This window comes from Somniosus microcephalus, chromosome 3 (assembly GCF_052327205.1).
Source record: "Somniosus microcephalus isolate GS21.2 chromosome 3, FLI_Smic_1.0, whole genome shotgun sequence".
Taxonomy (NCBI): Eukaryota; Metazoa; Chordata; class Chondrichthyes; order Squaliformes; family Somniosidae; genus Somniosus; species Somniosus microcephalus.
The window spans coordinates 9129088-9145673 of NC_140989.1; the positions used below are offsets into that span (position 1 = coordinate 9129088).

Consider the following 16586-nt stretch of genomic DNA (forward strand, 5'->3'; position numbering starts at 1 on the left):
GATAAGGGCTCCGGCAGCAGGCGACTAAGTTGTTTAAAGTTACACAACGTGATCGCAAAGGAAGATCACCGAACCATTTGGTTCACCCTCATGATAGCAGGGTCCCCAGTAAAGATGGAATTGGACACAGGATCAGCCCTAACTGTCATGAATCGACGAGACTATGAGCGGCTGTTCTCACACATACCCTTAAAGGACACGTCCATTGTATTGAAGACATACACGGGGCAAAAGGTCTACCCCAGAGGAAAAATAAGGGTACCAGTTGAATATAACGGAAAGGAAACACAGAAACTATACATGTATATACTACGAGATGGAGGACCACCATTATTGGGACGTGAATGGATCCGAAAACTACAATTGGATTGGCATTCCATTCTGGCACTAACTGTGACTGACAAAAAAGATGACGTCATCGCACTTGGACGTCTGTCACAAATTCTATCTGACGCAGAAGAGGTGTTCCAACAAGGACTTGGGACTCTAAAAGGAGTAAAGGCAACCATAAAGATTGAGGATAACGCAACCCCAAAATTTTTCAAGGCCAGACCGGTGCCATACGCGATACGCCCAGCCGTGGAAGCTGAACTGGAGAGTCTGGAGTGTTCGGGGGTGCTGTCTAAGGTGGACTGGAGCGAGTGGGCCACACCCATCATTCCTGTAATGAAGAAAGCATTGAGCAGCACGCCTGGGGAGCCAAGGAAGGTTCGCATCTGTGGGGACTTCAAGGTGACTGTGAACCCAGTCCTGCACACAGTACAGTAGCCGCTTCCGCAGATAGAAGATATTTTCGCCTCACTATCTGGAGGGAAACGTTTTACAAAGATTGACCTGGCTCAAGCGTATCTACAAATGGAGGTGGAAGAAGCATCTAGGAAATACCTCACGATAAACACTCACAAAGGCCTTTACCAGTACAATCGACTGGTATTTGGGGTAGCATCGGCCCCGGCTATTTGGCAGAGGGCAATGGAACAAGTCCTGCAAGGGATCCCGGGGACCCAGTGTTATTTGGACGACATCCTGGTTACGGGCAAAAATGACAATGAACACCTTGCCAACCTGGAACAGGTGCTCACGCGATTGCAGGAATATGGGCTACGAGCCAACCGTCCCAAGTGCGAGTTCTTCAGGAGACAAATCTCGTATTGTGGCCACATGATTGATGAGGAAGGGTTGCATAAGTCGCTGGACAAGATTGAGGCTGTAGTCAAGGCTCCAGCACCGGAAAATGTGTCGCAACTGAGGTCGTTCCTCGGGTTGGTGAACTACTACCATAAGTTCTTGCCGAATTTATCTACAATTCTGCACCCACTGAACGCCCTGCTTCAAACTGGTGTAACATGGAAATGGAGTGATGAGTGTAAGCGTGCCTTTCAGGAGTGTAAATGCCAAATCACTTCAAAAGAAGTATTGGCCCATTACAACCCAACACTACCGATTCAGTTGGCATGTGATGCGTCACCTTACGGCATTGGAGCAATGCTGTCACACAAATTCCGTGACGGTTCAGAGAGGCCAACAGCCTTTGCATCGCGCTCGCTAACCTCAGCCGAGCGTAACTACGCCCAGATTGACAGGAAGGCCCTCAGCCTGGTGTGGGGGGGTGAAGAAGTTCAATCACTATCTGCACGGGCAGAAATTCACCCTACTGACTGATCATCAACCCCTGGTCTCAATTTTTAACCCAAAGAAGGGCGTTCCAGTGATGACGGCGCAACGGCTGCAAAGATGGTCACTTTTTCTAGGGGCACATCAATATATAGAGTACAAAGGTACGAAACAACATGGAAACGCTGATGGGCTGTCGCGCCTACCGTTGCCTACGGCGGAAGAAGCACCTGCAGTGGACCCTGTGGAGATATTCCATGCGACCATAGTCGAATCTCTGCCTGTTACAAACGCAAGTATTGAGAAGGAAACCCGAAATGACCCGACACTCTCTCGGGTCTATGATTTGACGGTGAAGGGATGGCCAGCATTTGGCGACTCACTGTTGCCAGCATTCTCGCCAAGGAGAGAACAGCTGTCAGTGTGCCGGGGGACCTTGATGTGTGGATCCCGAGTGGTAATTCCACCTAAGTTGAGAGATAGAGTGCTCAATGAGCTTCAGGAGGGTCATCTGGGAGGGGTAAAAATGAAGAGCCTAGCCAGGGCGTTTGTGTGGTGGCCGGGAATCGATAAAGAAATCGAGGATATGACCAAGAGATGCACAGGATGCCAGAAAGTCCAAAACGCTCCACCACAGGCCCCGCTTGTGGTAAACCACTGTTATTGTTATTCACTGTTGTTGTACACTGTTGTACCTATGCATGCCTCAACGTGTCTCGGCTGGCTCCACCCACAGGCCCAGGTATAAAGGTGATTGACCTGCAGCCCCCTGCCTTCTTGGAACCCAGTCAACCACGAGAGGCATGCTCTGTTCTTTGCTAATAAAAGCCTTTAGTTACTCTCCTAACTCTCCGTCTTTTATGAGCAATTGATAGCGCATCAATTTTATTAGCAAAAACAAAATGTTGACGAACGCTGAGCAGCAGGCTGCTGCACCAAACGCTGAGCAGCAGGAGCTGCTGCGAGCCCTCAGACCAACATGCCTGGACCTAGACCCCCAAGAAGCGGGTTCGGCTACCAAATTCGCGCATTGGCTGCGTTGCTTCGAGGCCTACCTGCAAGCCTCAACTGTGACCCTGGACGAAAACAAGTTGGAAATCCTGGCCTCAAAGGTGAGCCACCAAGTTTATACAATAATCCAGGACGCGACGACCATCGATCTGCTAAAAGGGCAATACGCACGCCCGGTAAATACGGTCTATGCCAGGCACCTCTTAAGGTTCCGCAGACAGCAGCCCGGGGAATCGGTGGAGGCCTTTCTACGGGCACTACGGATACTCGGCCGAGACTGCGATTGCAAAGAAGGATCAGCCGCAGCACACACGGAGGGACTGATCCGAGATGCTTTCGTTGCGGGTCTAAGGTCCGACTACTCCCGGCAGAGACTGTTGGAAAAGGGAGAAATGGACCTGAGAAAGGCGGTGTCCCTCGCGCTCTCGCTCGACGCGGCCCACAGGAATATGGACGCCTTCTCCCCTAACCGCTCCGCAACGTGGACGCCACAACCTTGGGTCATGGGACCGCCACCTTCAACTGCTGCTGCGATGTCCAAGGCACAGAAATGTTATTTTTGTGGCCAGGCAAAACATCCCAGAGCACGCTGCCCGGCGAGAAACGCTACCTGCTCCGGCTGCGGGAAGAAAGGACACTATGTCAGCGCCTGCAAAGGTAAAACCGCTAACGCCAGCAGCGCCACGTGCGAACCGTGGGGGCAGCCATCTTGTCCGCCATCTTGGGCTCCCCCAGCCGCGTGGGGATCGGGACCATGGGCGCCGCCATTTTGTCCACCATCTCGGACGTCTCCAACTTCAATCACGGGGGACCCGGACTCAACCACCGCCTCATCTGACGACCACATCGACTCGCTCGACCATACGCTGGCCTCCGTGACGCTGGACCAATCTCTCCCTCATCAACTGTCCAGGTCCATGATGGACATTACGGTAAACGGCCGCGCCACTACCTGCCTTTTTGACAGCGGGAGCACGGAAAGCTTTATCCACCCCGACACGGTGCGCAGTTACTCTCTCCCGGTCCTGCCGACGCGACATCGGATCTCTTTGGCTTCCAAAGCCCAGTCAGCGGACGTCGGTGGCTACTGTGTAGTGACCCTTTCAGTAAGGGGCACAGAATACAAAAATTTTAAACTCCTGGTCCTGCCCCATCTTTGCGCTGCCGTTCTACTGGGGTTGGATTTTCAGTGCCACCTTAAGAGTGTCACATTAGCGTACGACGGACCCCTCCCCCCACTCACAGTCTGCATGCAGCCAGCAGCTTTTAAATCGCCCGCCGCGCACCATTTGCAGCCTCTCCACCCTTAAAGCCCCCCCCCCCCCCCCCCTCCTTGTTCGCTAACCTCACCCGCGACTGTAAGCCCATCGCTACCAAAAGCAGGCGTTACAGTGCCGGGGATAGGAGCTTCATTAAATCCGAGGTAGCAAGACTCCTGAAGGAAGGGATTATTGAAAGTAGCACCAGCCCATGGCGAGCACAAGTGGTGGTAGTGAAGACTGGCGAAAAACAGCGCCTAGTTATTGACTACAGCCAGACGATCAATCGCTACACCCAGCTAGATGCATACCCACTCCCCCGCATATCTGACATGGTCAATCAGATAGCACAATACCGGGTGTTCTCGACTATTGATCTGAAGTCGGCATACCACCAGCTCCCCATCAGGGCTGAGGACCGCCAGTACACAGCTTTTGAAGCTGACGGTCGTCTCTACCACTTCCTCAGAGTTCCCTTCGGCGTCACCAACGGGGTTTCAGTCTTCCAGCGGGAGATGGACCGGATGGTCGACCAGAACGCGCTCTAGGCCACTTTCCCCTATCTAGACAACGTCAGCATCTGCGGCCGCAACCAGCAGGACCATGATGTTAATCTAGAGAAATTCCTCCGTACGGCCCAGCGGCTGAACCTAACATACAAGGACAAATGTATGTTTCGTACCAAGCGCCTTGCCATTCTTGGCTGTGTAGTGGAGAACGGAGTCATCGGCCCCGACCCCGACAGGATGCGCCCCCTTATGGAGCTCCCCCACTGCCAAAAAGCACTGAAGAGATGCCTAGGGTTTTTCTCGTACTATGCTCAGTGGGTGCCCAACTATGTGGACAAAGCCAGACCCCTCATCAAGTCCACCTCCTTCCCCCTGACAGCAGAGGCCTGTGCAGCCTTCACTCTCATAAAAGGAGATATTGCGAAGGCCACAATGCACGCAGTGGATGAGTCCATCCCTTTCCAAGTGGAGAGCGACGCATCCGACTTTGCCCTAGCTGCAACCCTTAACCAGGCGGGGAGACCCGTGGCCTTTTTCTCAAGGACCCTCCAGGGCCCCGAGATTCGACACTCCTCTGTTGAAAAGGAAGCCCAGGCCATTGTGGAAGCTGTGCGACATTGGAGGCATTACCTGGCCGGAAAACGATTTACCCTGCTCACTGACCAGCGTTCAGTAGCTTTTATGTTTAATAATAAGCAGAGGGGCAAAATCAAGAACGACAAGATCTTGAGGTGGAGAATCGAACTCTCCACCTACAATTACGATATCTTGTACCGGCCCGGGAAACTCAATGAGCCCCCAGATGCCCTATCACGTGGTACATGCGCCAACGCGCAGGTCGATAGACTGAAGACCCTCCACAATGACCTCTGCCACCCGGGGGTCACCAGGTTTTTTCACTTCATCAAATCCCGTAACCTGCCCTACTCCATCGAGGAGGTCAGGACCATGACCAGGAACTGCCAAATCTGTGCCGAGTGCAAACCGCATTTTTATAGGCCAGACAGAGCAAGCCTGATCAAAGCCACGCGCCCCTTTGAACGGCTGAGCGTCGATTTTAAAGGGCCCCTCCCCTCCTCCGACCGCAATGTGTACTTCCTCAACATAATTGATGAGTACTCCCGTTTCCCGTTTGCCATCCCTTGCTCAGACATGACCAGTACCACGGTCATTAAATGTCTGAATGACCTCTTCGCCTTGTTCGGTTTCCCTAGCTATATTCATAGCGACAGGGGCTCATCCTTTATGAGCGACGAGCTCCGGCAGTACCTGCTCTCGAGAGGTATCGCTACAAGCAGGACCACCAGCTACAACCCCCGGGGGAATGGCCAGGTGGAAAGGGAGAATGCGACGGTCTGGAAGGCAGTCCTTTTAAACTTGAAATCTAAGGGCCTTCCGACCTCTCGCTGGCAGGAAGTCCTCCCTGCGGCGCTCCATTCCATTCAGTCACTGCTCTGTACAGCCACCAATGCTACCCCTCACGAGAGAATGTTCTCCTTCCCCAGGAAGTCCACATCGGGGATCTCGTTACAGACATGGCTGACTTCTCCAGGACCCGTCCTACTGCGGAAGCACGTGAGGTCCCATAAGACGGACCCCCTGGTCGAGAGGGTGAGCCTCCTCCATGCCAACCCTCAGTATGCTTACGTGGTGTACCCGGACAGGCGGGAGGACACAGTCTCCATAAGAGACCTCGCACCTTCGGGTGCTCCCGAAACACCTCCCTCGCCACCCACCACTACCCACGCCTACCCCCAGTACGCTTACGTAGCGTACCCGGACGGGCGGGAGGACACAGCCCCCACACGAGATCTCGCACCTTTGAGTGCCCCTGAAACACTACCATTGCCATCCACCACTACCCACAACCCAACCCCGCTAGACGGCATGCCGCAGCCCCAGGACCCGTCATTGACCACCCAACCACTCAATGAGACGCCAGATTCAACGTTGGATGCTGCACCATCACCGCCGCCACCACAACGATCAGGACGGCATACAAGGCCACCTGATAGACTTACTTACACGAACCTTTAGTACACTTCACCCTGCCGGACTCAATTTTAAACAAGGGGTGAATGTGGTAAACCACTGTTATTGTTATTCACTGTTGTTGTTGCACACTGTTGTACCTATGCATGCCTCAACATGTCTCGGCTGGCTCCACTCACAGGCCCAGGTATAAAGGTGATTGACCTGCAGCCCCCTGCCTTCTTGGAACCCAGTCAACCACGAGAGGCATGCTCTGTTCTTTGCTAATAAAAGCCTTTAGTTACTCTCCTAACTCTCCGTCTTTTATGAGTAATTGATAGCGCATCACCGCTACATCCATGGGAGTGGCCCTCATCTCCATGGCAACGGGTACACATTGATTTTGCTGGTCCATTTATGGACTCAATGTTTCTAATCGCTGTGGACGCCCATTCGAAATGGCCAGAGGTCATTAAAATGTCCTCCACTACCACGGAAAAAACTATTGCAGTCCTAAGGACCATCTGCGCCAGGAATGGGTTGCCAGAATAGATTTGCTCCGACAATGGGCCACAGTTTGTGTCTGAGGATTTCCGGAGGTTTCTGAGGAATGGGGTGAAACATTACACATCTGCCCCATATCATCCAGCCACAAATGGATTGGCTGAGAGGTTTGTTCAGACCTTTAAAAAGGCCATAAAGGCAATGTATAATGACGACATACCACTACAACACAAGGTGGATAATTTCTTGTTTGCTTACCGGAATGTGACACATGCAGTCACCAACCAAGCTCCAGCCGTACTGTTTTTCAACCGAAGGCTAAGATGTCGCCTGGAGTTGCTCAAACCAAACATAAGACGAGATGTTGAGGATAAGCAATTCCAGCACATAAATGAGAAGCCAACCCGGAGCTTCAAAATAGGGCAACCAGTCTTGGCCCGCGACTACCGAACAGAAAAATGGCAGCCAGGAACGATATGCACACAGCAGGGACCACTCATGTACACAGTGGACGTTGGAGAGAGCATCGTGAGACGCCATGCTGACCAGATTCTAGAGTGACAGGAACAAGTCAAACCCATACCACGAGCAGGCGCACCTGGTGATGAACCCGAAGTACAGATTGCGTCTACCTCAGAATCAGTGGTATTGGAAGCTGACGAACCAACCAATGACAATGAGCCAGAATCGACTCCGCCGCAAGAACAGGATACTCGACTAAGGCGCTATCCAGTCAGGATCAGGAAGCCTCCTCAAAAGACTGAACTTATAAATGATTATTTCAGTTGATGTATATAGTACCCAGAAAATTGTAATTAGTTATTATTTAGTTGTTAAATGAATGTTATGTACTGTTTATCTAAAAGGGGAGGAATTGTTGTGTATGTACCTTTAAGGGAAGAACTGGTTTTAGACTGCAGTACCGGCAGTGACCACCCCTGTATAAAAGGCCCTAGCAGGCTTCTGTATTTCAGTCTGACGCTGCCTCCTGTTCAGTAAAGTACCTGTTAAACTGTTCTCCCGAAGTTCGTGTATTATTGAGGCGCGGACTTTACGCTATCCACCCGGGGTAGTGACAGATCAGAATACACCGCACCAACAGACTATCCACCCGGGGTAATGACAGATCAGAATACACCGCACCAACAGACTATCCACCTGGGGTAATGACAGATCAGAACACACTGCACCAACAGACTATCCACCCGGGGTAGGGACAGATCAGAATACACTGCACCAACAGACTATCCACCCGGGGTACTGACAGATCAGAATACACCACCAGACTATCCACCCGGGGTAGGGACAGATCAGAATACACCACACCAACAGACTATCCACCCGGGGTAGAGAGACAGATCAGAATACACTGCGCCAACAGACTATCCACCTGGGGTAGGGACAGATCAGAATACACTGCACCAACAGTCTATCCATATATAGGTACTGCCCCCTCAAACAATCTGCTGGAGGTGTGGATAGTCTAGCAGGGCAAGGGCCGAGCGAAGATTTAACATTCTGACATCAATGTATTTAATGCAAAAGTTAATTTCGGAGAACATGTTTAGTTCATAACTGGATGGTGCGCCGTTTCCCTGGAGCCCTTCGCCCCCCCAAACTCACTCCACACTCACTCCTGGTGCTCTCGGAGCCCTTCGCCCACCCGCTCACTCCACACTCACTCCTGGTGCTCGGAGCCCTTCGCCCAACCGCTCACTCCACACTCACTCCTGGTGCTGTCGGAGCCCTTCGCCCACCCACTCACTCCACACTCACTCCTGGTGCTCGGAGCCCTTCGCCCACCCGCTCACTCCACACTCACTCCTGGTGCTCTCGGAGCCCTTCGCCCACCCGCTCACTCCACACTCACTCCTGGTGCTCTCGGAGCCCTTCGCCCACCCGCTCACTCCACACTCACTCCTGGTGCTCTCGGAGCCCTTCGCCCACCGCTCACTCCACACTCACTCCTGGTGCTCTCGGAGCCCTTCGCCCACCGCTCACTCCAGGTGCTCGGAGCCCTTCACCCACCCGCTCAGTCCACACTCGCTCCTGGTGCTCTGTGAGCCCTTCGCCCACCCGCTCACTCCACACTCATTCCTGGTGCTCTGTGAGCCCTTCGCCCACCCGCTCACTCCACACTCATTCCCGGTGCTCTGTGAGCCCTTCGCCCACCCGCTCACTCCACACTCACTCCTGGTGCACTCGGAGCCCTTCGCCCACCCGCTCACTCCACACTCATTCCTGCCCGCACAGCGTGCTGACAATCTCTGCTGGGACTTACTTGCGCCTCTTGGCTCCGTGTAGAAGGTTGTCGTGCTTTTCATAAATCTGGAGCTCCTGCTCCTCCTCCTGCGTGGCCTCAGGATCCTCTGTTGCCAGGACATCGACAGCACTGCCCAGGGGCAAGGCTAAAAGAAGATGTCACACAAACATCACATTTAGGATCAACAGTGTTGAGACAGGAGCTTCAGGCCACTAAACCTCCAAATACAAACCATCACTTCCACATCTCACAACGCGAGTGAAGGGTCCACCCCCCAGCTGCAGAGTTCCTGACAGGCGGGACGAGGAATAAACCCTTCATCCATTGATGGATGTGGCTGTGGTTACAATGGATTCAATGTTTCCTCGGCGCCCACTCCCTCCTCCCAAGTGAGGAACACTTACCATCACCATCCTGCTCCCCTGTAGCTCGGTATCGGTGCATCCGCAGCACGTGCTCAGACACGGCCCGGTCCTGTTCTGGGTCCATCTGGTCCAGCATGATGAAAAGCAGGTCGAAACGGGATAGCAGTGAATCCTGGAGGCCGATGTTCTCCATCGGAGTTTTATACTGGTTGTACTGGGAGGCGCAAATCAACAGGGACAGAATGAGCCATCCGGCCAGGAGAAGCAAACACTAACGCACCAGCACGGACAAATCCCCACTGCAGCAGGATGGAGAGGAGAGCGACTCGTGGAGTGACACAAGGCAGGACAGGCTCAGCCTCGCTGCTTCATACAAGCCTCTGAGCTGAGGCACGCCTCTCTGCATTGCCTCTCATTAGCAGCCAGATTTATTAGGCAGAAGGCACAGTAGGGACTCCTCCCCAAAGGAAAGGGAAGCAGCTCACACACCTCCCCCCCCCCCCACCACCATGGGAAAAAAAATTAGAGGGAACATTGCTCTGAAGATACTGCCACATTAAAATAAAACCGGATGGGAAAGATTGCACCAAATGACAGTATTGCTAATGTAATTAGCCAGTGCTACATAAACAAGCGGTTTTAGTATCTCCACTCTGCTTCCCTCCCACTGGCCCAAAACCCTGACACGGGATACACTTCCAAAGAGTGTCTGCCTTCTAACGACACAGATCGCCAAGCACTGTAACTGAACAGCAGACTAGAAGATCCTTTTCACAGTGCAACTCCCATCCAGTTTACGCCAGTCACCGTAACAACACGCTGCCACTTGTGGAGCGCACAGGTCAAAGGCTGAAGCAGTGTCGAAATCTCAAGAATTGGCATGCAAAATGGAGAGAAATGGGATTAGACACAGTGACTGATGGACAAATGAACTCTATGATTAGGGGGGACCCGGAGGCTGCCCCTGATCCCGATCTGCACAGACGCCCCCTGATCACAGCACACCCCCCCTCACCTTTCCATAGACAGGATTAGCTGCGGCCAGCACACTGCACCTGGCATTCAGCCTGGCATGAATGCCCGCTTTAGCGATGGTCACACGACCCTGCTCCATCACTTCATGGATGGCCGTGCGGTCCAGGTCAGACATCTTGTCGAACTCGTCTATACAGACGACACCGCGGTCTGCCAAAACCATAGCACCAGCCTCGAGCCGTCGCTCCCCTGGGAGAGAGAACAGACAATCAGAATCCTACTTTTAAACAGTGCCCACACACATCGCTTGCGATGAAGCAGAATTTCTGAGTGAACCCTAGAGAGAGAGCAGACTCCTGCTTCTCCACAACTCTCACCAATGGGCTAATAAATCACTCTGTAACTGAGAGAAGACAGGCAGCACCAGCAGAAACCACCCACAAACCCTTTACAAATCGCAAATAATAAATCATTCACTCCAACACTGTTCTATCGGTGGGACACTTTGGTTTTGGATCTGCAGGTTAGCTCAGCTACTCTGCACCATAGCGGAGAGCAGTCACTCCTTCAAACCTACTTCCACAGCACTCACTCACAAACTACCTTCGATTAAAAACCGCTGTAATTTCATGTTTACAAAGCATGCCGATGGGGACACTCATTATTCTCCTTCGCTCAACAACTCCATTGGTAGAACAGAGTTATGGAACTGGGCAGCACTTTCTCAGCCGGCACAGACACAATGGGCCAAATGGTCTCTTTCTGTGCTGTAAATTTCTATGATTCTATGGAGCTGGGATAACACACTGATGACTAAAGTGCCCATGGGCTGGAGACTACACTACGCTCATAGTATTTTTCTAATCCTCATTAAATAGTCTGGGGAGGAGTTGCTATAAATGCGTTATCTGGGGCCAGCTGAGACTGCCCCATCGCCTCCCCCACAGGGCAAGGTCCCAGTACTGGTTCAGTGCTGTACAGGAACACCGATCTCTCCCAGACACGAGATCGCCGAGCAGGTCTCTGCCCACGAGCAGCTGGAACAGCAGGCGATTCCTTGCTATGGCAGTTAGCTTCTCTCATCACAAGAGACAGTCCTTCTTAAAATAAACTCGAATTGAAAGCATCCTCTCCCCAAATCATCGATCTCCTTTAAATCCTGTTACACAACTTGCATTACTACATCTAATGCATCCTGCGCTGGGGCACAGGCTCCGCTCTAAGCCATACAGGTAACAGATTGACTCAGCATATATGGAACAGCGCAAAGCAATGGTGATCACATGGTGCTGAAATAGCAGAGCTGACTGCACCCACATGTGGCAGGAACAGGCACTGCCAGCAAGCTCAGAGAGTCACAAACCCCCGCTGTCGGCCACCCGCATCACCTGGTTAAAGGTGGACTGAAGCTACATCCCCCCTGGGTTATTTCACAGCGCACTCCAAGAAGTGATAGCCCTCTGGCAGAAATATAGCAGCTCGACAAATATTGGACATTAGTTCTTAGTTTTAAAAAGTATTCTGAACAAAACTCAGGCATGATCCAGTCAGACCCACTCCAGACAGACCCACTCCATTCAGGCCCACTCCAGTCAGGCCCACTCCAGTCAGGCCCACTCCCCCCCACCCCCCCGGCAGACCAGAGTCCAGGGGCCACTGTGACGGATACATCCAACGGCATTTCAAAGTGTAGGCCCTAATCACGCTCACTAAACGTGACCAACTTCATCCCACATCAACCACTCAATACACCTGGCCATTTAACACTCCCTCCCTCACTACTGCCTCCAACTGCATCAGCACACTGGCTGATCGACGGCTCTTACCAGTTTCTTGGTCAGTGGTGACGGCAGCGGTCAAACCCACACCAGTGGAGCCTCGGCCAGTGGTGGAGATAGCGCGTGGAGCACTGAACAGTACATAACGTAGGAGCTGCGATTTAGCCACTGATGGGTCACCTAACCAGAAGAGAACACACAGGATGGTAAGTTAGGGTTACATACGGGACAAGGTTACCGCTTAAATAAGACAAGTGGTGGTGTTGCTGGGCCTTCACCTTGAACAGACAGTCCGTGCTCTGATGCTGCTCGATGAGGGGATTCCAGGATATCGACCCAGCAGCGACGAAGAAACGGCAATGAATGACCAAGGCAGGAACTTGGGAGGTGACGGTGTTGCCTGGGCCTTGCTGTTCTTGTTCTTTTTATACAAATACACAGGTTCCCATGATCCTAACTTCAGCTCCTTTGTACTGCGGGTAACTAAAGCCTGTATCCCCAGTTTCATAGTCATCTCAAGCTAGGCCCGCAAGTTAGAGTGCCAAGCAATTCAATCGTCGCAAGACCCCTCGTTCAGAGCTGCACACGTTCCGCAGTGGAAAACAGGCAGAACATTCCGCACTCTCGAAGACGCAGCTAGCCCTGCTGGAGAGTCGAGGACTGTGTGGCTCGCAATAGGACACTGCTCTCTCTCACATCCACAACTTTTCCCTGCTGATTTCCAGCTGTGGAATTGTGGGAAAATCAAGGTTGAGTAATGGTAATGTTATCAGTTGAATAAATCAGGTATCTTTCATGGGACTGCGGTCACTGGTGCCGTAACAAAGTGGGTCCTGGTTCCTCCGGGGGGGGGGGGGAACGTGAAGCAATGACTATTGCAGCTGGCAGACAGGGTTACACAAGATGCTGTCAAGTGGTTTTTTCCCCTCTGGGGGTTAGCATCCCGAGGGATCCTTGAATGGATGCTATTGTGGGGCGCTGGGCAGGGAACTAAGCTATTAGTTTTATTGATGATCAAGGCAGGGCCCACTTTAACAGTTCTAATGAAAGGTCATTGACCTGAAACGTTAACTGTTTCTCTCTCCACAGATGTTGCCTGACCTGCTGAGTGTTTCCAGTATTTGCTGTTTTTAGGTCAGGTTTCCAGCGTCTGCGTGTTAAGAGGGGTTGGATGCGACTACAGGAGCTGGGAGGTGCAGAGTCACTTGCTGACCGGCCCCTAGTTACATACGAGGATGTACTAACTCCAACATGGGCTTGGACTTGAAGCAAATTCCTTGGGGGTATATTTATAATGTGAATCCACCTTACCACTTGTACATTAATTCCCATACACAGAACTCCTCGATATGAATTACAAAGACCTCAGAGTGCTACAAACAGGAAGCTCTCGTCCCACTAAGACCCCAGGCTGCGCTTCAGGTGTTGAACCTGCCAGCGGGGATTTGCCACAGAAGAAGCCAACCGCAGACCCACCAAGGCTAAACAGGAGGAAACCAGAGATAAAATCACCAGAATCTGTGACAAGGTTCAGCCTTAGCAATGAAGGTCATGAATCAGGACCCCATCTGCGTACTGAAATGGAACTACCAAGAGCAAAGAGGCCATGATGTGGAGATGCCGGTGTTGGACTGGGGTGGACAAATGTGAGAAGTCGCACAACACCAGGTTATAGTCCAACAGCTTTATTTGAAATCACAAGCTTTCGGAGCGCTGCTCCTTCACCTGACGAAGGAGCAGCGCTCCGAAAGCTTGTGATTTCAAATAATGCTGTTGGACTATAACCTGGTGTTGTGTGACTAAGAGCAAAGAGAACATTCCCCAGCGCTCAGAGACAGGGCTTGCATACTGCACCTATTAACAGAACGTTGATGTCACCACGAATGCGGCTCCCATTCTCGAGGACTTTCTCCGAGCCGCTCAGCAGCAGACAGAGGATCGCCTTCTTGATGTACTCGTGTCCATGAATACTGGGAGCCAGGGACCTGGCGAGCTGCTCAAAGATGTCCTGGAAACAGAGCAGAGAGGCACGTGAATAATCACAGAAGTGAGGTCCACAGCGAGAGTAGAAGGCAAGATGGAGACACTGTGAGCAAATGGAGTAAGAACATAAGAATTAGGAGCAGGAGTCGGCCATACGGCCCCTCGAGCCTGCTCCGCCATTCAATAAGATCATGGCTGATCTTCAACCTCAACTCCACTTTCCCGCCCGATCCCCATATCCCTCGATTCCTCTGGAGTCCAAAAATCTCTCAGCCTTGAATATACTCAACGACTCAGCATTCACAACTCTTTGGGGAAGAGAATTCCAAAGATTCACAGCCGAGTGGAGAAATTCCTCCTCATCTCAGTCTTAAATGGCTGACCACTTAACCTGAGACTATGTCCCCTAGTTCTAGACACTCCAGCCAGGGGGAAACAACCTCTCAGCATCCACCCTGTCAATGCCCCTCAGAACCTTATAGGATTCAATGAGATCACATCTCATTCTTCTAAACTCGAGAGTATAGGCCCATTCTACACAATCTCTCATCATAGGACAGCCCTCTCATCCCAGGAATCAATCTAGTGAACCTTCTGCACCGCCTCTAACACAAGTATGTCCTTCCTTAGAGAAGGAAACCAAAACTGTGCACAGTACTCCAGGTGTGGTCAGACCAAAGCCCTGAACAAGTACAGCAAGACTTGACTCTAGTACTACAACCCTCTAGCAATAAAGGCCAACATGCCACTTGCCATCCTAATCGCTAGCGTCAGCTGTGGCTCAGTGGGTAGCTCACTCGCCTCTGAGTCCGAAGGTTGTGGGTTCATGTCACACTCCAGGGACTTGAGCACATCAAGCTAGGCTGACACTCCAGTGCAGTGCTGAGGGAGCGCCGCACTGTCGGAGGTGCCGAGGGAGCGCCGCACTGTCGGAGGTGCCGAGGGAGCGCCGCACTGTCGGAGGTGCCGAGGGAGCGCCGCACTGTCGGAGGTGCCGAGGGAGCGCCGCACTGTCGGAGGTGCCGAGGGAGCGCCGCACTGTCGGAGGTGCCGAGGGAGCGCCGCACTGTCGGAGGTGCCGAGGGAGCGCCGCACTGTCGGAGGTGCCGAGGGAGCGCCGCACTGTCGGAGGTGCCGAGGGAGCGCCGCACTGTCGGAGGTGCCGAGGGAGCGCCGCACTGTCGGAGGTGCCGAGGGAGCGCCGCACTGTCGGAGGTGCCGAGGGAGCGCCGCACTGTCGGAGGTGCCGAGGGAGCGCCGCACTGTCGGAGGTGCCGAGGGAGCGCCGCACTGTCGGAGGTGCCGAGGGAGCGCCGCACTGTCGGAGGTGCCGAGGGAGCGCCGCACTGTCGGAGGTGCCGAGGGAGCGCCGCACTGTCGGAGGTGCCGAGGGAGCGCCGCACTGTCGGAGGTGCCGAGGGAGCGCCGCACTGTCGGAGGTGCCGAGGGAGCGCCGCACTGTCGGAGGTGCCGAGGGAGCGCCGCACTGTCGGAGGTGCCGAGGGAGCGCCGCACTGTCGGAGGTGCCGAGGGAGCGCCGCACTGTCGGAGGTGCCGAGGGAGCGCCGCACTGTCGGAGGTGCCGAGGGAGCGCCGCACTGTCGGAGGTGCCGAGGGAGCGCCGCACTGTCGGAGGTGCCGAGGGAGCGCCGCACTGTCGGAGGTGCCGAGGGAGCGCCGCACTGTCGGAGGTGCCGAGGGAGCGCCGCACTGTCGGAGGTGCCGAGGGAGCGCCGCACTGTCGGAGGTGCCGAGGGAGCGCCGCACTGTCGGAGGTGCCGAGGGAGCGCCGCACTGTCGGAGGTGCCGAGGGAGCGCCGCACTGTCGGAGGTGCCGAGGGAGCGCCGCACTGTCGGAGGTGCCGAGGGAGCGCCGCACTGTCGGAGGTGCCGAGGGAGCGCCGCACTGTCGGAGGTGCCGAGGGAGCGCCGCACTGTCGGAGGTGCCGAGGGAGCGCCGCACTGTCGGAGGTGCCGAGGGAGCGCCGCACTGTCGGAGGTGCCGAGGGAGCGCCGCACTGTCGGAGGTGCCGAGGGAGCGCCGCACTGTCGGAGGTGCCGAGGGAGCGCCGCACTGTCGGAGGTGCCGAGGGAGCGCCGCACTGTCGGAGGTGCCGAGGGAGCGCCGCACTGTCGGAGGTGCCGAGGGAGCGCCGCACTGTCGGAGGTGCCGAGGGAGCGCCGCACTGTCGGAGGTGCCGAGGGAGCGCCGCACTGTCGGAGGTGCCGAGGGAGCGCCGCACTGTCGGAGGTGCCGAGGGAGCGCCGCACTGTCGGAGGTGCCGAGGGAGCGCCGCACTGTCGGAGGTGCCGAGGGAGCGCCGCACTGTCGGAGGTGCCGAGGGAGCGCCGCA

General features: G+C 54.0%; 1 protein-coding gene across 2 annotated transcripts in view; it reads right to left on the reverse strand.

Annotated features, from left to right (window-relative positions):
- mcm3 (minichromosome maintenance complex component 3) overlaps positions 1-16586 on the reverse strand; it is a 95170-nt gene that overhangs the window by 62589 nt on the left and 15995 nt on the right. For both annotated transcript variants that reach the window (XM_085979058.1, XM_085979050.1), the window contains exons 7-11: positions 14104-14257; positions 12298-12429; positions 10512-10720; positions 9536-9710; positions 9150-9276 (exon numbers count right to left, since the gene is read on the reverse strand). In XM_085979058.1, coding sequence (XP_085835184.1) covers positions 9150-9276; positions 9536-9710; positions 10512-10720; positions 12298-12429; positions 14104-14257 — 797 coding nt within the window. The remainder of the gene's footprint in view (positions 1-9149; positions 9277-9535; positions 9711-10511; positions 10721-12297; positions 12430-14103; positions 14258-16586) is intronic.